Raw genomic sequence first — 24,046 nt, 5'->3', positions numbered from 1 at the left:
AATCCCTGCCGCTATTATTCTGCTAAATATTCCACTTTAATCTGAATCCTTCACATTCAGAAGCTAAAGATGATCTAAAAGCTGTTTCACTGTGACTTTAAAGTAATCACTTATCAAAATGGTCGCTGGTAAAAAGGGAGGTTTTTTTTTTCTTCTCCCCATTAGTGCCAAGTGCCTCCTCTTGGACTTCACAAAACATTTAACCCACTTTTATCCAACCTGTCATAAGATATTCAAACTAAAACAGAAATGCAATTGCTGGAAAATTCAAGAAAATATTTTCTGGAGTGTAATAAGAAAGCAAGACAAACTAGGTTTCCTGCACTCGCCAGAGAGATCTGAGAAGATGGGGCACTGAAAATAAGCAATATTTATTATGATGCTACAACAACCTGTCCGGATGCCTGAGGCTCGGGACGTTCTGCAGTCTCTGACACATCACCGTGATGCCGTTCCATCTGCGTTACCCTTTAATCTATATTTCCTGTTTTTGTTTGCATCACCAGGGGACTAGAGCATCTACATTCTGGTGCTGTGGCGATCCTCCATAAGAGGATATTTCTGTAACGCTGTGTTAATTATGTCTCCACTGTACGTGTTTATGCATGAAAGAAAAGGACTGAGAGCGCGGTCACGTGCTGCACAGAAGAGTGGGAGGTAGAGGGTCTCTGCCAGCTCTGACACAGCACTCCTCGTCAGTGAAAGAGAATTCATTAAGATTAAGAGTCGCTGTGACCCTGCATTACAGAGCCCCATTTCAGCCAGCTCTTCATGCCCTGTAACCGCAGCGACATGACATTTCAGAATGCATTTGTTTGGAAGTGCGTGTTTTACAGAGGCCCAGGGGCTGCAGGCACTGCGTCAGACACTGAATCCAGACACGCGTGTGTGTGTGAGATGCTGTGGCTCAGTGATGCTTCCAAGGTCAATAGAAGGCGTGTGTGTGCAAATAAGTACATGTAAGGCCTTTTCCATTCCACCTTCCTTCTTCCTCTTATTCACACAATCCCAAACAGAGGAGAGTAAATATAGCATGCTTCCAGAAACTTCCAAAAATTTTGGGATGTGTCTATATTTGTGTTTATTACTCCAGCCCTAAGTGCTGAAGACATCTCCTAGCTTTGCTTTAAAGTCTTTTTTGAGCATTTAGCTGGCCCAAAATTGATGTGACACAACCGATAAACATCAACCACTCCCGTCGGCATCGTCAACAAGACATTATACTATGTCAGTGCAACCCTACAGCACACAGCCACTTAAGTTACCTTTTAGTTCATCTTTTAATTAAAATTTTTTTTAAAAAAGGCAGCATCTGGGCTCATTTTGTATTTAATCAAACAAATCAGGCACTGCAACTTCATTTCAGTGAGCGCAAGGGACGAAGGTGGAGACACGATCAATGACAAGCGAACGGTTTGAGCAGTACAAGAAAACAAACGGGCAAAAGAAAATATCTCAGAAATGATATTACTTGATAAAGTCTCACCACGAAAGCAGAGAAATGCTAAAAACATTAAGATAAAAGCCTCAACAGCCACCTTCCGGCACCATTTTGAGCTGTTACAGCATTAAATATTACAGTTTTTTATTTTCTATTCAATAAAGTGCACTACTAAAGAGAATTAGAGGAATGGATGTAGAACAACCTGAAAAGCAGTTCATCACAGATTCATAATTATCTGCAAATCAATTTAACTCCACATTTCTTTGCAAGTTGTTGCTGGTTACCTCTGATCCAAACACCAAACAGTAACTACACATTTATTACTGATTGTTCAAGATTGTTCCAAGAGTACTTCCCGATTACTTTCTGCTTTATATTCTTTTTGTATATGATTTGATTTCAGTATTCAGAAGAACCAGATTTAAATCCACAACTACTAACAAACTTCCTGTTGATCTCTGAAGAAGTTATTGCAAAGTCCCTGATTTAAGCCAGCTGCTCTGTAAGTCAGACCTACTCACCACATTTGGTGCTCTCCCCCAAAATCATATTCAAACTGAAAGGTCACTATTTTGGCACACTGGAGGAGATCTAGCACGGACCTGCAAGTGGTCAGAGCCGGCCTTCAGAGCAGCAGCAGCTGCCCTGAAAACTGGAGATGCACAAGCAGACTCCCTTAAAGGGGAGTCTGGTCAAATTTAAATCTCGTATGGTTTTTACTTTTTAGTGTTGCTTAACTTTTTAACACACTTTATCTTTCCACCTTTGTTTACTGTGAGTTCTGTCAAATAAAGGCAAGAAAAAACCCACAATCATGTACTTTGTGGCTATCGTGGACATAATTGAAAGATATTATTAAATTATTATCAAAGTCCTTATTTAACCAGGTAGCCTCATTGAGATTGAAATCTCTTTTGTGAGGCCTGTGTACAAGAAAAATAAAATTAAGCCACGTAAAACACCACATTATACACGATCACAAATGTGCAGGAGTATTTGTTGCTTTAAAATGTTCCCGTGAAATCAGAGACTGCATCATCATTCATCGTTTTTTGTAGCTCGTTCCTTTTATAGGCATCAAAATATTTAAATCCAGGTTTTCCGAGTTCGCTGTGAACAAGAGGTACAGCTAATGTTAAAGTGTTTAAATTCAATCAAGGAGCAGAGGTAGGCGGGCAATCTTTGCAGCCGTCATCTAAACAAACATCATACAATGCGGCTCTTCGATTCGCTTGGAAGTGCCGCCCCACTTTTTCATATAAGTTGCAATGGTGAGCAAGAAAAGGAACCACTGATACACAGACACAAGAGGCCTCAATGTGGCGCTATAGAAGCATGCATATAAACAGTATCACCATAATCAAGCACAGGCAAAATTGCGGACTGTACCTGAAACTCATGCATGAGAAACATTCACGAGTTGTTTTTATATATAAAAATCAGACTTTTGTCTTTAATTTTCTTAAAAGGTAAAAGAAAAGTGAGTCTAGCATTCAGTCAGTGTCCAATAAGAAGCTACCTCCTAAGACCCCCAAACTTTAACTCAGTGCACTACTTTGTCTTTTAAGGAGACAAATCACATTACTTAAACCTGAAACGGCTGCATGGTGATGATGAGTATGTACGCTGAAGGCTGAATGAGTGCCAGTTTAACAAAGTAGTTCTCAAACGTTTCCTGGCATGCCACACTTCAGAAGGCCAAAGTTTACACCACACATCCCAAAGATTTTATCCAAGCACCAGTCCATTTACCATTTACTTAAAGGTTAATGTAACAGCTCCTAAAACCTTTGTTCACTTTCCCTAACAAGAAAATAATCATTTTAAATCATTCAACTTCACCTTGCATTTTTCACCTGGTCATCCTGTCTCCACCTATGGGGCCAGTCCCACAGTTTGAGAACCACAGATTTAAATAACATCATGATAAAGGATTTTAGCCTCTGCTTGAATGACTGAATGATTTTGTCCGGGTCAGCACAGAATAAGTAATGGGTGACATCTGCCTTCTAAGAAGGAGTGCACAGACTTCCATAAAAACCTGCAAAACACAATACTATCCACCGCATCTGACCCCAGATACATCTCACAGTAAAGTGTGCACGTCTGAATAATTAAATACAGAATTCCACCTCGCTCTTGTTGCTGCGTTCCCTCAGTTTGAGCAGCTCAACTCTTTCTAAGTGACTCAGGTCACTGCTGACTGATGAGGTCCTCATCGCTCAGCCTCATTCTCCTTCTGTTGCTCTGTGGGACTGATGCTCATACACAGGCATGAAACAGGAGGGTGAGGCTCAGCTTGCTGCCCATCCCCCCCCTCCCTTCCTCTGGCTGCTACATCCACTGCGCAGAGAGAGAGAACCCACAATGGTGTCACCCTCCCTCTTTTACTCTCTGCCCCCAACACCGCCACCTCCACCAATCACATCCCTTGTTTCACCTTAGCCAAACATGGTGCAGGTGTTGCCTTGCTGCGTCCTCCTCTTTACCTACTGGGCACCATGCACGCAGTGTTTACATTGCTCAGGAAAAGATGATTCACTCGGTCTGCCTTCAGCTTTTGCAAACTGGGTTATGTAATTGCCAGTTAGAGTGCTTAAATAATTAAAGAATGCAGAACATGTGTGGATAAAATCTGCATTGTGTAATGTAGTAGGGTGTACAGATGATATGATTTCTATCAAAACTGAGTCCTGTGGTCTTAAAATAAAAAAAAAAAAAAGAAAAAAGAAAGAAAAATCTACCAGCCATGCAAGGCTTACAAAATGCAGGTGTGGACTCACCTCAGCTACAGTATTTCCTCACAGCAGGAGTGCAATAATTCAATAACTCATCAAGAAGCTCTTATAAGGCCAGAATAACCATAGCAAATTTACACATTTGAACTCATTTATCTATATATTTCTTTCTTTCTTTTTTTTTTTTTTGGAAATTGTACACTTGGCTACAAAGTAGATGTGTAATCACTGATGACCCAGACTCATCTTTCCGCCAAAGCACAAAACCTTTTACTCTGTGGAAGAGCAGAAATCTCTCTGACCCAGAAGATGGGATGTATATCCGTACGTGTTTAATGAGATGGGGTGGGTGGCAGCCGGAGTTCTGCAGCAGGACACGAGGCACATATAATATGCTATATAGTTTGATTTGGCTTAAGAAATTTCAGATTCGGCAATGTTATGGGCAGAAAGTGGCACATTAGCTCCTACAGAGCAGCCGTGTGGATTTGTATTAGTGAAATGTGACACGGAATCAATACTGAACAACCAAATGAACCAAATCCTGCAGCACGAGTAGGGCACGTTTAAAAAAAAATAAATAAAGAGCATGAGCAGATTGATTTAGTGATGAATTAGACACCTGGCTTCACATTAAGTCATCGCTGTCAGCCTTTATAGGCTTTTTTTTTACCATTACGACCACTAACACTTGCACCCCAGTGACCCTGCTGGGGAGAATCGGAGCTGCGTCTCCTCCATAGTCAGGCCTGTTTCATCATCACGCACCTACAGCCAGAGCACCAGCCCGAATAAATGAGCCTAAATAACAAAATCGGATTCTGAACAGTCCAGTCATCAGTGTCCTAATGATGCAGATTTGCACAGACCGCCAGTGCCGCACCGCCGATAATAAAAGGGCACGGTGACGAAAGGGCATCCGCTGATTGTTACTGGACGGTGGACAAACGAACAAATAATGCGGAATTTCTTGCGCAGCGCCCGTTTCAAGGCAACTTTCTTGACTCTGATACACTCCGCCATTAATGTGAAACGGAGCATATGAGCAGCTTGTTTCAGCTCTCGTGCGCTCCGGCCGAGAAAGGGTGTTTTACGCAACTGATTTATGATCCATCACAGGGGTGAGGCACTGCTGAAATCAGGGAATCCCACGAATGCAGACTGCTAATCTTCATTCATTTTGTAATAAACAGCATTGCGTTACTTTGTATTGGCTCGCCAGTGTGAGAAGTTAAATGTATCCAGCATGTTGTGGCACAATATTCTGGCAGAACCAGATTATGATGCAGCTCATGAGCAGCGCAGATTATTCCTCAACTGAAAGCGGACTGTGGCTAAAAGGGGGACTACACGGGCTACATTTGTCTGTGGCTTCTCAACCCCCCCGGAGAAGGATGCCAACATTTTTGATTAGTGGGCTAATCATCGCTTGTCAACGGCGTTTTCTACGCTCCGTCGCTAGAAATGCAATTGCGCATCCGCACCGCAGGAGACCAACGAGACGAAGCAGCCTCCGCAGGGCATCTACCGCTTCCTCACTACACGGCTGCGGTTTACACCGTTATACAATACAACACTAACAGCACCACCTTCATCATTATCATCACCACCACTCAGATGCACTAGCAGCCATCCGCATCCTGCTTTTAAAAAAATAAAAATAAAAATGCTCTCTCCGTCAGGGAGCAGGAAAACCATATTCCCACACAAATTCTCAGCAAATAAATTAGGAAAAAGAAGTCTTACTTTCGCCGACCACCGCCTTTAATCCGATAGGTGCCATGATGCTGCTGCTGAGTGCTGGACAGACTGATTACCCTCAGTTTCCTCCCTCTCTCCTCCTCCTCTCTGATCGTGTCACACCGCTGCGGAGGAGCCTCCACTTAGAAACGTCACCGCGTATCCTTCCGCATCATCCACGCTGCTGATGTGGGGACGTTTGGCTATGGCTGTGTTTTATTAGCTCAATCGAATTCTTACTACAGACATTTACCCCCCTCATTAACACACATAATATTTAACATTCCTGGGAAAGATCTTTTGTTTACAGGTAATCTGGCCTAAAGAATCGGAAATAAATACACGGACAAAAAAAATGTATTTAGACCCTTAAACAAAATTATACTAAAATATTTATACTTCTTACCTTAAGCAGATAGGATAATAGATTTATAGTTTAAAATCTGCAAAATAATAAGTAACCAAAGCTTTAAATATGGTACAAAATACCATATTTGCATCCTTAATATTGCAGCATTTATACAGAAATGTACTTTACAAAAGGCCCAAGTCACCCCCTTATTTCTTTATACACTGCTCAAAAGAATTAAAGGAACACTTTTAAAACACATCAGCAACATAACGTTCTTCAAGGCTTCTCCAGACCCTTTCACGTCACGCGTGCTCAGAGTGAACCTGTTCTCATCTGTGAAAAGCACAGGTCCCAGTGGGCCTGCCAGTTCTGGTCTGATCCTCATGAAGTCCGTTTCTGATTGTTTGGTCAGAGACATTCACATCAGTGATCTGCTGGGGATCATTTTGCAGGGCTCTGGCAGCGCTCATCCTGCTCCTCCTTGAACAAAGGAGCAGATACCGGGCTTGCTGATGGTGAAGGACCTTCTACAGTCCTGTTCAGCTCTCCTAGTATAACTGCCAGGCTCCAGGAAACCTGGCAATGACACATATTAATGCGCTATCCTGGAGGAGTTGGACTACCTGTGCAACCTCTGTAGGGTCCAGGTATGGCCTGATACTACCAGAAGTGACACCTACCCTAGCCGAATGCAAAACTAGTGAAAAACAGTTAGAAAAGAGGAGGGGGGGGGGATGTCAGTGGCCTCCACCTGTAAAACCATTCCTGTATTGGGGGTTGTCTCATTGTTGCCTCTCTAGTGCACCTGTTGTTAATTTCATTAACACCAAAGCAGCTGAAACTGATTAACAACTCCCTCTGCTACTTTCCTGACCAGATCAATATCCCAGAAGTTTAACTGACTTGATGCTGTATTGAAAATGGGAAATAGGTGCAGTTATTTATTGAAACACATGGAAATACAGAATATAAGCCATAAACAGAGCAGCCCCAGATCATGATCATGTTTTATAGATGGCTGTAGACACTCACTGTTGTACCCCTCGCCTGACTGCCATATTGACAATTTGAACCAAAATTTCACAAGAATTTCAAGAATGGCTTCCTGACAGCCACCCTCTCACTGAGCCCATTTCTGATGAGGCTTCAGTGAACGGTAGATGGATCGACTAAAAGGTCAGATGCATCTTACTGTTTTTTTCCCCCTAATTCTTAAGGACATGGTTTATTTATTTTTTGCAGGTAAAACTGTGCTCTTTGGCGTTTTGGTGTGCAGATTCAACTAAAGAAATGGAAACATATGTTTTTGTGACAGGCTGCTATTAACAAAGTGGCCAATTTCAGAAACAAGACATTTTTTTGTGTGCTTGTTTTGTTTTTCCCCAAACAGTATAAAAGATGTGAAAAGCCTAAACTGCAGTTTATTGCTGTTAGGTTGCGCTTCCTATGCCTACAGAGGAGAAATGTTTAAATGCAACATTTTAAATGTTTAAAAGGGCTGACTTGTTTACTGATTTATTCAACATGTATCTGCTCTATGATTTGTGAGTGATATATTCATAGACATACATACGTAGACGCTGCATTGAGCGGGTGGGCCTGTTGCAGTGACACGTCAGCGCGTCCGCCATATTGGATGTGGCAGACCTGCGCTGCAAACTAATAAAAGTGAACAGACTGAACTTCATAAAGCGCCTTTCTATAAAGTTCTATAAGTTAATGAGTCTCATTCACACATTCAAATATGCACTAATATACACTGGGAAACTGATAGGCACCAAAAAATAACGTAACTTTCTCTGATAATTAAAAATATTAAATAATCCACGTATGTTAGGGTGCAGGCATCAAACCAGCGTATATTTCTAATGTTTTTATTAGTGTTTACGGCAATTTTAAGTATTATTAATGACGATCTTTAAGGCAAGAAATGAACAAAGTTTACAAATTAAAATAAGAAACTGCAAGAGACACTGATCTACCCTTTTTAAACAACTATACTAAAATTATAGATGCATGTTTTATTGCATACAATAAAATTTTATGGTTAAAAGGGTAAAACAATTAAAAAAAAGCGCTATATCCAACTTTTACAAAGTGCTTCATAAATTAAATGTATTATAATTATTATACAAAAACAAGGGGCGAAGAAACAAAACATGCAGAAATAGACTCGTGCAGACAGCAGCAAACGGAAGGTCTGGCTTTGACCTTAATCAGTCTTTATTTATATCAGACTGGTTAGTTCAGGCCAATATAGTTAAATTAGATTGACTTCCTTGTTTGGAGGTACACCTCGGGCCTACAGAGTATCACTGCAGCGTCTGCAAATTCTGCTTTTAAAATGTTAGAATGGCCAAATACGATTAAAAAATAATTAATTCTTCAGTCTTATCTGTGACACGTAATTCCATGCGATCTGGTTTCGACTATAAAATGATTCGAACAACTCCACGCAGCACACGACTGAAGCATTTCTGTCAAGTTATGTTGGCTGCCTTTGCCACAACCAATATGGCGGCGGCGTTGACGTAAGAGTCAGCGCTCAATGCGGCGTCTAGATGTGTATGTCTATGGATATATTTCTGTCAGGTTTTCTTCTCCGGCATGGAAGACCTAGCTTGGATACAGGAGCTTGGCCCGGACACAGGCCTGCTTCAGTGTCATTGCAGTGAAACAGACTTGCCACAAGGGGGCAGCATTTATCTTTTGTGGGAAAATGCTGCTGGGTCCAACCACAGACCGCAGCCTTTATGATGGGCCCCAACGCTGAGCCAAGCGTGCGCTCAGCAAAAACGCCTTGAGGAATTCATTTCTCTCGCCCTTTATTGACAATATGCAAATAATTAAATTAGTAAACGAAACATTTTAAAAGACGTTACTACTAAACGCACTAAGATGTGTTTTAAATATCTTACATGTTGAAACACCAGTGAAGTGGGCTGCAACAAACAGAAACTTTCACATGCACAGTCAGCTCTGACTAGGCTGTGATACTCATAAGCTGCTGGTTCTGGCCACACCCTTAGCAGGGCCGACTGAACACGTTGGACCAGTGATGACTCCCAGAGGGTGTGTCCTGCTGCTGTGAAACGCCACAGTGTTCACCACCAACTCCTCCTCCTCCCCCGCGGTTTTAGAGAAAGCTGGAGGTACAGGCACGCAGCAACGCCAAAAGTGTGCGCCTCTCTGGGGAAAAACTGAGACGTATTCCCAGCGGGACTGCTCGGAGACTGCTGGAAATTTTCCCTAGGAATACAACCTGACGAACTAGGATACTTGGAGGATATCAGAGGCTCTCCTGTAACCATGGGGGACGTGGTTTCCTCTCACCTGGATGAGAACAGGCGGGAGTTGATTACAGGTAAGAGGAGTGCCGCTGAGCTTTGTAACAACTTTATTATTGAGTTATTTAGTTTGTTTGTTTTTTACCGTGTTGTTGCGTCATCATTGCACAATCTTTACGAGCTTACTTAAAAAACCAAAACAAAAAACAAAAAACGACGTTTACATTATATTTAGCGTCTAAACTGCAAAAATGCCGATGAATCCATACATTTATGCCACCGCCTTGTGGCTCAACTTTACCCGAAGACTTCCCCTGAAACCCAACTCCACTGCAGCCCTATTTCTTAGAGATAATAAGTAGGTTTCGGATGGGGGAGCGTGTTTGCATAAGTTTTGGCTGACTGCTGTTTAAGTCCCAGATTGCTCTACAGTAGGAGCTGTGCAGCAGGTCTGTGTGCATCTATTAAAAGGCCTGCCAGCAGAAGAGCAATACAGAGACTGAGACACCTCAATGGGTAAAACGCGATCCCTGTCTTAGGAGTAGCTTGATGTATTCAAGGATCAAAAGCATTTCAGGAACTGGGGAAAGACTTCAAATTTCCAGACGTGTCCTTTCCTAAAACCTTTGTTTCAGAGTCACGTCAGCCTCAGCTGGGATGTCCCTTCAGGGTTGTAATTGTGTTTGTGTGCATACGCTGGCAGATCTGCTCCTGTGAGGAAACCCAGAATTATGCTCTAGAGGCCCAGACACTGTTTGTTTGTTTGTTTGGTTGTTGTTTGTGTTGTGAGCAGAAATAGAAAAAAGTTAGTAGCTGCCTGTTGTATGGTTCCTCTCTGTCTTAAAAAACAAACAAACAAACAACTACAGGTCACTTGTAAAAGGAGAAACATCAAGTCAAACTTATTAAATATGAGGGTTTTGTTGCCTTTTGGGTTGCTGGGAAGTGCTTTGGGAAACTATGATTAAACCATTTTGAAAAATTGCTGAAAAAGAAGGCGTGGTGGTTAGCACCGCTGCCTCACAGCAAGAAGGTCCTGGGTTCAAATCCACCATCTGACATGCATGGTCTCACCGGCTACTCCAGCTTCCTCCCACAGTTCACAGACATGCAGTTAGTGGGGTTAATTGAGGACTCTAAATTAACCCCTAGGTGTGAATGTGAGTGCGAGTGGTTGTCTGTCTCTCCGCCTTAGTCCTGTGACAGATGGGCGGCCTGTCCAGGGTGCACCCTGCCTCATGTTCTGTGATAGCTGGGATAGGCTTGTGACCCTGAATTGGATAAGCGGAAGAAAATGGATAGATGGAAGTAAAAAAAAAGTGCTTTTTGTTTCCTTGTATGGTCTCAAAGTTAATGTCGTCCTTTAGAAAGAACAAGCGAGGTGATCAGTATGAACGCTCTGGACCTTAGGAACAAAGAAACCTGCTCTCATTGACTTTTGGAGCTTTTAGCCACATCTGCTGAGCTTCATTCTTGAAAGGTGCTCACTCAAGTATCATCAACTGGCTTAAGTGCTGTTAAGGATAAAATATGCAAACTTATTTTGTGTTGTTGCCATTCTGATGCAGGCTAATATGACTGGGGAAAGCTCTATTTCCTACTTATGAGTCCACTGAGAAAAAGATCAATACAGAGACGAGTCAGAGAGAGGGGAAAAGAGAGCATGTGAAGCAGGTAGAAACATGTCACAGGTTTAATAGCTGAAACCACTGCCTGGCTCTCACACACACCCCTCTCTGTGTTGTTCCTGCCAGTATCTTCTACAAATAAACACTGTGAGAAAAAAAAAAAAAAAGCAAAAAACACCCACGTCTTTGAACGACAAGCGAACACCTGTGCATGTCTTTACAACAAAAGGAAAACAAACCTCTTATTTGTCCAGGTCTGACTTTGTAGTGCATTTGCACCTTTTGTGTGTGTGTGTGTGTGTGTGTGTGTGTGTGTGTGTGTGTGTGTGAGAGAGAGAGAGAGAGAGAAGACTAGTCAGCATTTCTTGTTGTGTCTAACTCCCAGAGAGGTGACTTCTCCATGTTTGCTGCCAAAGCACATTCTCATCAAATGCTCACCTCCCCTATAGGACCCACATGTGTGCGCTACACACATGCAAATCATAACTGCCGGCTGACCCACACGTTCATCCAGCCTTTGTCAGCTTAAGATAGATAAGGTCTGCTTTGGCTGCAGATAAGATGACTTAACATGAAGAAGCACCATTGCATCATCGTTTCTGTTGGCTGTATAAGGAGACTAGTGAGATGTGATTAGATTGTGATGACATGCGGGTAAACAGTACATGTGACGAACAAGAGATGAAAAATTTAAGTTTGAAACCATCCTCGACTATCCAACAACAGCTTATCATTTACAAAGTTTTAAATATAATCTAATCAGCACACTAAACAGGAAACCTTGGCCTATATATATATATATATATATATATATATATATATATATATATATATATATATATATATATATATATATATATATATTCAGCTTTTTGCCAGTATTGCCCTGAAATTTGGTGCAAATGAACTTGATAAACCATCACCATGACAACAACATGTTTAAAAGCTCAGCTTTAGAAGATATTTGTCTTTTAGAGATCAGTAGACGGCCAACTGGACCAACAGTGCAGCTAGAGACCAGAAGCTAAACAGTTATTCAGACTGAACACCGCTACATGGGCTGTGCTATATGAGCGCTCAGTTTCAAACCCAGTCAGTGGATATAGAAACAAGTTGTATGTGCACATAAAACAGGTATTTATAAAGGGAGACGGTGCAGCGAGAACGTGCCTGCCTCGGGCACACCTTAGATCATTTGCGCACATGGTTTTATAAAGCTGATGAAAATAATGATCGTGTATATTTCTGCCTTTGTATGTAGACCAAGTTCCATTAATATTTCACTAATCTCCGGCCACACCTTCTGATGTTAAACAGTAGATAGTGGGTGACGAGGGTTAGTGATTGATGATTGGTGATAACTGATTGACAATGACTGGTGATAACTGATTGACAATGACTGGTGATGATTGATTGATGATGATTAAACATTCTGACTGGTGGCTGATGAAGAATCTGGGATAGAAGTATTTCTTATGAGACAGGCTGCTGTTTCCTTTTATCCCTTTCACAAAACTGACCTCTGATTAAATCCACTTCTGTAAAAATGGCTAATTTTGCTCTTTAAACACTGAGAGACTTCATAACAGCTCGTCTTTCTTCATCATCTATTTACTCCAAAAGTATCAGACTTGGCTTCAGGAGGTCATTGCTCTCAGAGTCATGGCATTCAAAGAATCCTGAACTTAATCTCTGGGGAGAGCAAAGATGGTGGTAGAAGCAGAATATCCAGGGAAGAAAAAAAAAACTTTATTTTGGAGCAAAGTCAGCAAAACCCATATTTTAAACATGATCACATACATGCATTTTTTTTTTTAAATAAAATTTCAGTTAATTCAGTTAATGCACCAAAATAGCTGCAAAGTAGAAGTGCACGAGTGCATTTTAAGTTAGCTGCAGAGTTTCAAGACTTGTCTCCAGAAGGTTTGTGTGACTGCAAACTGCTTTTACTTTGCTGTTCTTCACTTTTCCTATTTGTAAAGATTATGGGCCCCGCTGTCCTTTTGAATCACTTGAGTGTGCGTCTGCTGAACAATGCCTTTTTGTCTTCAGTCTCCTATTTCATCAGTTCCTCCATGTGTTAACTCAGCTCCATGTTCCTGGCTTACAGTTATTTAGTAGTTGTTTCAAATGCACTAAAAGAAGTGAAAGAATGAAAGAAAGGTTGACGTGGATGGTGTGAATCTGGGACAAAGTTAATAGCGGGGTTATGGGGCTTAACATTTTAAGGTTTGAGAGTGCACATAGGGAGCACTGATAGAAAGTCTGCAATGCTCATACAAGAAAGCTAAAATATGTGCCTTTTTTTTTTTTTCCTCTAAGGTATTTGTGATAAATTACATTCCAGCTGAGACTTAACCTAACCCTAACTATTTCCTGTTTCATTCAGTCCTCTAAAAGGGCATGCACACATTGGAAAATTCCCAAGTATGATGTACAAAATTTGCCAGAAGTGGTTTTTCCATTTTTACTCAATTCCATGTTGTTATATTTAAAGTAAATAGTAAACAAGTGATGGGCTGTATGGAGGGATTTAACAAGTACAGTATATAGTTTATAGTTAAATAGTCTGAAACAGAGGACTGAGTATGTGTTTTATGATACGGGCTTCTTTGTTTTTAATATCTAAGTGTTCATTTACAGTCTGCTGTCTTTGGCTCAGCAAGGCGACCGGTGGAAAGTACCAAGTTTCTGCGTGTTTGCAGTAGAGGCCACATTAACCAGAGCCTAATCTAGAGGAAATTTACCCAGGATAAAGAGAATTTCCATCCAAAATCAGATATCCTCTGGATTTTTGTCAGACTAACTGTTCTGAAGGTGGAAATATGTCAGCTGTCTGAAACCCCTGGGGATGAAGAATATGCTTCAATAAAACAAACAGAATGACAAACCTGACAAGAGATTCAAAGCCACCGGCCAAAACTTCACAATTTACAGAACTTGCTGATGTTTCTTTTTTTCCAGGTGTCTCAATATCTGTCAGCCCCTTAACCTGTCCTCCCCCTCATCCTGGTATGCCACTGTGTTTTTAAATGTGTCCCTGTCCTCAGTCTCCTCCACATCCATCTATCCTGTCTTGTCAGCTCTTTCCTTCCTGCTCTCCCGCTGCAGGCCAGCTCCCTCTTTCCTGTGTCGTTCCTTCCATAAACACATCATAGTCAACACTCTCTGCTGCTGATTGAGCCAAAGACACCGATCGGCTCGCAGACGGACTCTTTTCCAGCACTAGAACACGGGAAAAGACTGCGTCCCCTCCAGCAGGTTCTTGGTCTGTTTATTAGGAAGCTGATTGAAGACAGATAACAAATGCAGATACGTGGACCATAGAAAAATGTTCCAACAACACTGGGAGGCAATGCTTCTATACAGACTGGGACTTTAGCCAACAAATATTTTCAGAATTTAATAATAATTTGATATATGTCTGAAAATGGTGATGTGAAACCGGTTTCTATTTACTAGAGTCCAAGCTAATGTCTCCAAGGTTTCGGTTTGTCCCATCAGTAGTCCAGAACCTCCAAACTACATGAACAAATGTGCACTGTGAACCGAAATGCTCAGAGAGGCTAAAAGGGTTCAACTATGAAAACTTAAAATATTTTACAAATTAAGGAAGCTTAAAGTTAAAGGACCATTTCAGAGGTTTTTTCCTTATTGTGTGCATCTACTGTAGTGTGCCGGTATCAAATTATGAACACTGGCTAAAATATTACACATGCAGTGTTGCTGCATCATTTTGCACTTCAGTTACTCAGGTTGAGTCATATTTACAATATTTTGCAAAAGTCATGATCCGCCCCTCATTTCTTTATATTTTACTTTGAATGAGTCGGACTTTCTTGTAAATTCAAGTGGTCTTGAGCAAAAGCTCCCCAACCTTTAGGAAGGTCTTTCAAAGTTTTTCTTTGGTCATTGGCTGCTTTTTCACTCATTTTCAGTCCAGCCCACATACAGTAATACTGAATCATTTAAGCATTAAACGGTGCCTAACTCAAGGGATGAAACAGTGTTGTGTCTATACAGAACAGACAACTTAGCAAAGAACAAATTTGTTACTAGCAGTCTGTCAAAAAAACCCACAATTTATTCTAATTTATTTAGTTGAATCTACAAAAAAAATCAAAGATATCACAGTTTGACAGGCATAAAAAGTATTTTTGTATCAACAAGGTAATTCCCAAGAAGCAGAAGTCTACAGCAGGTGAACAGTATCTGAAAGTCATGTCATGTTAAAAAAAATAAGGGAACAATTCAGTAAAGACATTTACTCACTCAGGACCTGACAGATGCATCTGGCCCTTCAGTTGATCCAGCTACTGTTCACTGAAGTCTCATCAGAAATGGTCTCAGTGGGACGGTGGCTTTCAAGAAGGTATGCCCAAATCACAGAAGTGGAAGAAGTGGAATAAAAAAAAACAATGGGAACAGGTCTGATGGACTGAGGAATCCAAATGTGAAATTGCAACAGTGTCTACAGCCATCTGTAAAACATGATGGAGGCTCTGTCATGGTTTGGGGCTTCGTTTCAGCCAGTGGTGTTGGACATCTTGTCAAAATTGTTGGAATGAAGGCAGAAATGTACCATCAGATTTTGATCCAGTGCCATCTGGAAAGTGTCTGATTGGGAATTACTTCATTATTCAGCATGACAACGATCCCAGACACACTACAAATGCAGTGAAAGCATACTGGATAGAAAAAACACACAATGGAGCACTATCAGGCATGGATTGGCCTCCCCAGAGCCCGGGCTTTATTACTGAAGCAGTGTAGAATCAACAAAAGGCAGCCAACATCCAAAGAAGAGCTTTGAATGTCCTTCAAGAAGCCTGGAGAACTGTTCCTGAAGACTACTTGAAGAAATTATAAGAAAGTTGCCTGAGATAGTTCAGGATGTGTTGAAGAATAAATGTGATCATAGCAAATATTGACTTTACAGCTTGTACAAATTTCAATAAATCACTGCACCTGTTTCCTATTTTCCTCACAAAATATACTGCTGTTTTTAATCAGAGTACAGCATCAAGTCAATTAAACTTCTGGGATATTAATCTGATCAGTTAAGTAGCAGAGGGGCAGCAATGAGACAACCCCCCCCCCCCCCCCCCCCCCCCCCCCCAAAAAAAAAAAAAAAAAATGAGGGGTGGCTCAAGACTGATATTTACATATGCATGCATAAAGGATTGGACTCACTTTTTTTGTAGAAGACACTGAAAACTACATAGTATTAACTGAAAGTACTTGAGTTTTTTTAAATGCACAATAACTGTAATCATATAGTTCTTTAATTACTTTGAATTCTATCAACTTTTGAAGGATTATGTATGTAAAACCAGTATATCCAGCCTATAGAATGACGGTGAAGTGTTTCAGAGTTTAATTCAATAAAGATCCAAAGAATACGTGGAACAATATAAAATACGTCGTTTACATGTTAGAGCTTCACCACAGAGCTGTTTGCGCTGATCATACACGAGAGGCACCTCTTTGTGGAGCTTTGCACTTGAATCACTATCTCGAAAGTCCACTTTAAATTTTATTTTATGGCAGTTTTGATAAAGAACCGATAGCAGCAGTAAAGGTTGAGGGCTTTAAATTAGCAAGTTAAAGAGACGGTATGTCTTTGGGCGAGAATAACAGCTCTTTATCTGACTCGGTTAATATTTGACGATGAAATTTAAACTGCTGACTTTTGAAAAACATGCAGAGAACAGAGTGAGAAAGTCTGCCCTGTTGGCAATCATAAAAACAGTTTGATTTCTTTCCCTTTTGACTTGGGTTTCCAGAACCAAAATTAAGCATTGAAGTACTGTGAATAGGTCCATTTCTGATTTTAAAAAGGTCTAAAGTTACCTTGTTAAAGAAAACTGTGGAACTGATCATTTGTCCCACCATATTTTTTACGTTATCAATAACCATAAGACAGTTTGTGTTAATTTTTTTTTGTGTGTGTGTGTGTGTGTGTGCATGCCTGTGTCTCCTCCTGCAGCTCGGACCAAAGATCTAATGGCAGAGTTCAGCGAAGTGTACGAGCAGCAGTACAAAGTCGCTCTCTTCAACAGCATCCGCTTTGAGATAGAAGGAGGAGGAGGTACGCAGTCTCAGCTGCTTCACAGAAAGGTAAGTGCAGTGAGTCTGAAACGCCACGCTTGGGTCACAAGGTGGATTGAAAAAAATTCAGTCAGTGGTTTCCACCCGACCTCCTCAGAATCAGCTGATGTTTTGAAAAATAATGTTTGTATATTTAATGAACCAACATTAAACATCAATATAATAGGATGCACTCATAGTATCAACAGCAAAAATCACCAATCTGATGTCTGTGGGTGATGGACAGGTTGTGTGGTCAGGCAGGAGATGATATTGTGATCAGTAGGGAGCAGGTGGAGGAGAGCCTGTAGAGGTGGAGGTATGTGTTGGATAGAAGACGAATAAAACTCAGTAGAAGCAAGACAGAACAAAGACAGGTGTAACAGAGAAGCCTGGGGTCAACCATCCAAAGCAACAGTGTCAGTGCACACAAGAGGTGAAGAGGAGAGTGCAGGCAGAGTGCAGCGGGTGGAGATGAGTGTCAGGGGTGATTTGTGACAGAAGGATAGCAGCCAGACTGAAAGGGTAGGTTTATAAGTGTGAGACCTGCTGTGATGTATGGTTTGGAGACAGTAGCACTAACAAAAAGACAGGAGGCAGAGCAGGAGGTGGAGGTGGCTAAGCTGGAGATGCTCATATTTTCTTTGGCTTTGGGAGTGACCAGAATGGACAAGATTAGAAATGAGTTCATCAGAGGGACAGCTCAGATTATAAGCAGTTTGGAAACAAGGTTAGAGAGGCAAGGCTGAGATGATTTGGACATGTACAGAGGAGGGATAGTGGAGCTGCTAGGCAAGAGGAAGATCACAGAGAAGATTCATAGATGTAGTGAGAGAAGACATGCAGAGTGTTAGTGTTACAGAGGAGGGGTAGAGGGAGATGGAGGCAGATGATTCGCTGTGGCAACCCCTAAACGGAGGATCCGAGAGAAGAAGAGTGGCACCAAAACAATCAAATGTTGTGACATTAAAACCAAAGAAGTAGTGATTTCTATTTTTTAAGATAAATTATTTCTGCATCACACTACCTCCATGTGATCCTTGTTAGGCCAGCAGAGTTTGATGTTGCACAGAATGCGTGATTGAGGTCATGTTTGGGAATGCAGCAGGACATTGCCTAATGAGCGAGCCCTCCTCTTTATTGCTCAGCATTTTTTTTTAGATTCCTTTCATCTTTTTTTGTTACTCGTTGGACTCGTTGAAGGCTTCACTTTTTTGTCCACGTTTTCTAACGCTGGAGGGATGGTGGAGCACATTTCACACACGAGTAGAGATGCTGTTTCTATTATTGCGGTTCATCTTCTCTGGTCGCCACGTGGGGGACAGCTGCTCGAGGATGTGTGTGCACTTGCAGATTGTGAGACGTGAAAAATTATTTCTGTGTGATCTAGCACGCAGCAGGAAACTTGCACATCCCATTTTTAATATTTATATTCATACTAGAATAGTTTCTGAGCTGATCACACTTTTATTCTGAAATGCCAACCCCCACCCCCCATGGCCCACGAAATCCACATAACAGTTTGCAGCTGTTAGCAAACAGTAGCCAAAACATTTTATAGTTATCATTATGTTTCAGGCGTGCTACTCTGGTCTGTCTCTCCTGGTGTTATTTTCTTCCTCTGAGCAATTATTGTTTAATCCAAGACAGGAAAACAAAGTGGGTGGTGTGTATCCTTTTGTAAACACTTTTCAGTAAAAACTCCACCCTGGCATGTTTGGAAAAACCTGTAAAGCTTCTGCTCGATTAGTTATAGGAGATTTTTAAATTGTGAGTCTAACAAAACCCATTTGTCTCAATACTACATAATATACAAAGCTTTTATATTCTGTATCCTAAAGGTGCAGTAACACATTAAATCTTACACTACATGTGTGTATTTCAGGACCCTCTTGCAGGTCGGACCATCTTCTCGGGGAGCCTGTTTCATTACCTGGAGGAGAATCGAAAGTGGAAGAACCGTTTTATATCCGTGCCAAACGACTACACCATAAACACCCATGACAGCAAAACGGTTAGTAAGCCTACTTATTGGACTAGACTTGTGTCCAGTTACACAATTTGGGCACTTGCATTAAAACCACTTCCCCACTTGTCTTAACAGGCACACGATCGGCATCTGCACCCGAAAGTATCCATCAACTGTGCTGGGTACAAGGCCCTGACTTCAATGGAGGAGTACATGGAGCTGATGAACAACAGCCCGCCAGGTTGGGAAATAACAGGCAGAGAGTTGTTAAAATTTACTGCGCTTTTAACTTTTCGGCTAAAAATCCAGCCTGTCTCCCCTTCAAAGTCATCTCTTTGTGCACCTTTGGACCTCTTCTAACACTGCTGCCATTCAGTCCTTAGAAATCCAGTTCTAACCATTTGAATTTTTTGCCCTGAAGCAGAAGTTCAGAGAGCAGCTTCAGTTTTGTGTCAAATTGAGTTTTATGTTGAGGATGATCTCTGAATTTTATTTATGTAGGACCAATTCACAACAACAGTCGCCTCAAGGTGCTTTATATTATAGGTAAAGACCCTGCAATATTAGAAAGAAACCCCAACAGTCACAAGACCCCCTGTGAGCAAGCATTTGGCAACAGTGGGAAAGAAGAACTCCCATTTTAATAGGAAGAAACCTCTGGCAGAACCAGGCTCAGGGAGGAGCAGCCATCCACCACAACTGGTTGGGGGTGCAAAGTACGGCTGACTGCGGCAATCTGCCAGCAACCAAAGCAATCGCAAGTGATTTTGCTAACTGGTTGGGGAACACATTTTTCCCCTGGTTGCCAGGTCTGTAGGCCTGTGTGACTGGGGCCTTGTTCGCTTGACTCTACAATGTGACCATGATTGTCACACATTCAAAATGCCAGACAGGTTATTACACATCTGCAAAACCTCACCACTGATAGCAGGAGTATCTCTCTAAAGTGCATTCTGTCATTTGGTTTGTTGCAGATGCCAAAGTGGACAATAACACATTCATCAAGTGTGCAACCAAGTTCCCTCTCATCCTGTGGCACCCGTACGCCCGCCACCACTACTTCTGCGTGGTGACCGAGAAGGAGCAGAAGAAGTGGCACGCTGTGCTGCAGGATTGCATCAGACACAGCAACAATGGTAATGCTGCAAGCACGAAGCATCTCACATATTTTTTCCATATTCAGGAGTGACAGAAACAAACAGAGCGCGAGGCTGTGAGGCTGACGTTAATGGAATTTGGATTATTTGTACACCTTTTGAATATGAACAGTATGTTTCTCTCTCCACCATGGTAAACCTCTCCTCCTCTGTACCTTTGTCGACGGTACAGATGAGGGTGTGTCATAGTGTGAGGCCATTACATGCCATCTTAGTGAGCTGGTTGGTCTGAGTACAGGAATGAGGTGTATTTGTTTTGTAAATGCTGTTGCCATTGGATCAGAGCTACACTTGGTACATCATTTACAGTCAAGACAGGCATCTGAAACACTCAGAGAACAGACAACAGTGGCATCAACACAACATACAAGAGAAACAGTGCTCGGTTCTGTTTTTGAGAAAAGTAGTTTTCTAGTCTCAACATGCATGTCAGAGGAAGCTGGAGTAGCCTGAGGAAACTCAGATTCAGGGAGAGCTAAATAACTCCACACAGAAAGGTCCCAGCCGGGCGGCAGGTTTGAACCCAGAGCCTTTTTGCTTTGAGGTGACTGCACCGCTGTGCCGCCTCCTTACTTTTTTTGTGAAGTGTCAGGTTTCTAAACATGGCAACCAATTTGTCACTAATTGCAGTGAATCAGTGAACTGAAACTCATTATTACAGAGTTAAAGACATTACGGGGTTTTGTTTATTTGTTTTTCTGCATCAGTTGCTGCTTTCCCCGAGATCATAGCTTTTGTTTGAGCTTTGTTTGTGCATTAGTAGTATTCAGGAAGATACAGGACCGTGCATTTCATTTCACATTCAAAGGCTCAATTGTTTAATCAGGGCGGAGGACTGATCTTCATCTGAAAGTTTCTTCTTGCGACGGTGTGACTCATGTGTGATTGTTATTAAGACACAGAGCAGAGACATCCTGGAGGATGAGCAAACAACAGTGTAATACATTTCTTTTGTGTGTCTTGCACCTCTTGGCTTCCCAGGACAATTTTGAGATTTAAGTATTGGAAGTACTGCGACATACTGTAAATGGCCCACCTTTTTCCCAGGACCAGGGCAAATGGTGCTGACAGAGTGCAGTTCAAGCATAGATTATGTACTTAATTACACATAATTTATGCATTAAGACAGTAATTTTTTTTTTGTATTAGAGAAACTGGACCTTTTGAATCTAAGATACTTCTAATTACACAATGAATACCTACCAGACTACACCAGAAACAATATTCTGTCCATGTAGCTATTATAATATCCTTCATTCATCTATTTCAACATCTTATGGAGATTGAAAATCACTTTTTCAAGAGGGATCCAGCCAAGAGGGCATTTGCATTGTGGATCCTATGTCTTATTAACAGACACATTTAAAAAGGACTTGTCAATCACCAATCATTAGCCAGTGAGCGTGCAGTTTCAGTCAGTTGGCTGAAAGTTTAGCAAACAGATTAGGAAGATATAATCTGCGTTAAGTTGATGGATCACATTGGGAGTCATAGTAGTAATCAAGTCAACTGCATCAAATCACTCAGCACCTACAGAAAGATGCCAATCACCCGTGCACTATAGTTTGTATAAATGTTTCCAATGCAACTTAAAGAAACAGTTCTGCCTCATGATTAATGCAACTAAACTTCATTCACGCACTAAAAAAAAAAAAGTGCCCTGGCTCTTAAATAAAAACTAGGCTGACAAAGTTGTTCAACCTGATTCAGTCTTGTTCGTCACTTGGTTGGCATAAGCGCCAACCATTGCACCACCCAACCACGTTGCATGAATTCAAGCGCTCTGCTGAACTACACAGGACAATGTTCACAGCTGTCATCGGTTTAAAAACATCCAGTACATCATAGTTTCTGCGTGTGTTTTATCCTAAAGTAGCTCAGGATGAAATCAGAAGCTAAAAACTAACTTTTTTTTTTTTTTTTGACCAACTCTGTGTATTATCTCACCCGTTACTCCTCTGCCTGTCTGGGCATGCTAAATAAATGTCAGTCCCGGCCACACATTCCAACTCTGAGGTTGGGCTCCAGGAATATGTTGTAAGCAGCATAGGATTTCCATGGCTGGTAAAGGTCACCTAACTGCTGTTTGTGTGTGGACTGGAATCCATACTTTTTCTGCTTTCGTACACATAGTCTGCCTCACCTCAGTGCTCTGAGGAAAACCAGAAAGAATAAAAGACTCTTCCTGGGAAGGAGGATATATGGTTTTGGTCTGCCCTTTTCTGCAGTTCTTTCCTAGTATGTTCATTCATGCGTACGAATAGATGTTAAAATGTCTCTTTTTGACATATATGAAGATAGAGCGTGTAAGCATATGCACTCGGGTGAGGAATTATGACTGATTTTAGCAATTCTATATCAAACAGACCATGTTAGTTACAGGACAGAGGAAAACGGTATCAGCACAGATGCTACATGCAAAGCTGTACTTAACTGAACACAGACACCAGTCAGCTGGCTTTGATAAGCGGAAACCACAAGTTAAATGTTCACGCTGACACGCCAGAGGTCTATTTGAATGCACTGAAGTTCTTGTTGCTTTAGCCTTAATAATTCTCCTATAAAACAATTGGGCACTGCTTTGCATCAGCTTAACAAGATGATTTGCAAAGTGCCCTGCTAATCAGCTCCGGTAACAGGTGACATCATCGCGCATGATGCTGCTGACAGACGGACCTGCAAAGGCCGCACGTTCACGCTCACAGTGTCAGAGGGGCTTGTGATGTGATGTGTGTATGCATAAAACCAAAAGCTGGTCTGAACATGTTAAATTGCTAAAGACTACAGAGTCTGCCACATTTTACGCACCAGCTCTTCTACTGAGTTTGGATGTGGCAATTCAGCCTTATAATTGAGCAGGCACTATAAGAGATCGGCAGCCAGGCATGCTTTCGGGCACGTTTTCAATTCATTAATCGTTTGGTTGATAAAATGCCAGCCAATCAATGTTGATCACAGAGTTGGAAAGTTAAATAGGACCTTAATTGATGATTCTTTTCTTGATTTTCTGTCACTGAGGCTCAGGCTCAACATGGCCAACGTTTCAAATATACAGCGACACCTGTGAGTGAATGTTTTTCTACTTTTGACACTTTAGCGCCGGTCTCTGGCTGCATGACCGCAGATGCTCATCTCTGGTGATCTGGAACGAACATTTCGTTGTGTGCCTTGTGCACACAATGACAATGAGTTGAATCTAACATCTAACATCTATTTATGACGTCAAAAAGAGCAGATATCTGTAATATCTCAGGCACACAGCAGCACCATCACCTAGCTGTTTAAACATTTTTGTTTATGAGGGGCAGCCAATCAGATGACAGGTGGCTTTAAGGGAGAGCTTGTATCAGACAGTGGATGAACCGAGGGGCTGTGCCAAGGCCCAGTGCCTGAAAAATAAGGACTGTTTTTTTAACTGGAAATCATGCAAAGCTACTCAACTTGTTAATAAGGTTCAGAGGTTGAGATTTGGTATCATTACGCGCGTCCGATCGACGTGCATAAAGAAATGCATCCAAATTATTATTTTAAAGACACTATTTACTTGTGAGAGTTTGTTTACCCTGGAAAGGAAACTAACACAAGATTTTAGTCATTACATTTCTGAATTGCATTAAAGTAAAATAATTAGTTAAACTACT

The 24,046-nt window shown here is 41.4% G+C and overlaps 2 protein-coding genes across 3 annotated transcripts in view; one reads left to right on the top strand and one right to left on the bottom strand.

The window, feature by feature from the left end:
- stxbp1a (syntaxin binding protein 1a) overlaps positions 1-6,037 on the bottom strand; it is a 35,340-nt gene extending 29,303 nt beyond the window's left edge. For both annotated transcript variants that reach the window (XM_030742189.1, XM_030742188.1), the window contains exon 1: positions 5,929-6,037. In XM_030742189.1, coding sequence (XP_030598049.1) covers positions 5,929-5,965 — 37 coding nt within the window. In that variant the 5' untranslated portion in view covers positions 5,966-6,037. The remainder of the gene's footprint in view (positions 1-5,928) is intronic.
- Positions 6,038-9,408: 3,371 nt separating this feature from the next.
- niban2a (niban apoptosis regulator 2a) overlaps positions 9,409-24,046 on the top strand; it is a 29,760-nt gene continuing 15,122 nt past the window's right edge. Inside the window, exons 1-5 of the mRNA XM_030742388.1 lie at positions 9,409-9,638; positions 17,179-17,309; positions 19,165-19,293; positions 19,384-19,489; positions 20,223-20,384. Coding sequence (XP_030598248.1) covers positions 9,584-9,638; positions 17,179-17,309; positions 19,165-19,293; positions 19,384-19,489; positions 20,223-20,384 — 583 coding nt within the window. The 5' untranslated portion in view covers positions 9,409-9,583. The remainder of the gene's footprint in view (positions 9,639-17,178; positions 17,310-19,164; positions 19,294-19,383; positions 19,490-20,222; positions 20,385-24,046) is intronic.

This window comes from Archocentrus centrarchus, chromosome 12, assembly GCF_007364275.1.
Source record: "Archocentrus centrarchus isolate MPI-CPG fArcCen1 chromosome 12, fArcCen1, whole genome shotgun sequence".
Classification (NCBI taxonomy): Eukaryota; Metazoa; Chordata; class Actinopteri; order Cichliformes; family Cichlidae; genus Archocentrus; species Archocentrus centrarchus.
This window is presented reverse-complemented; position numbering and strand designations above follow the sequence as displayed.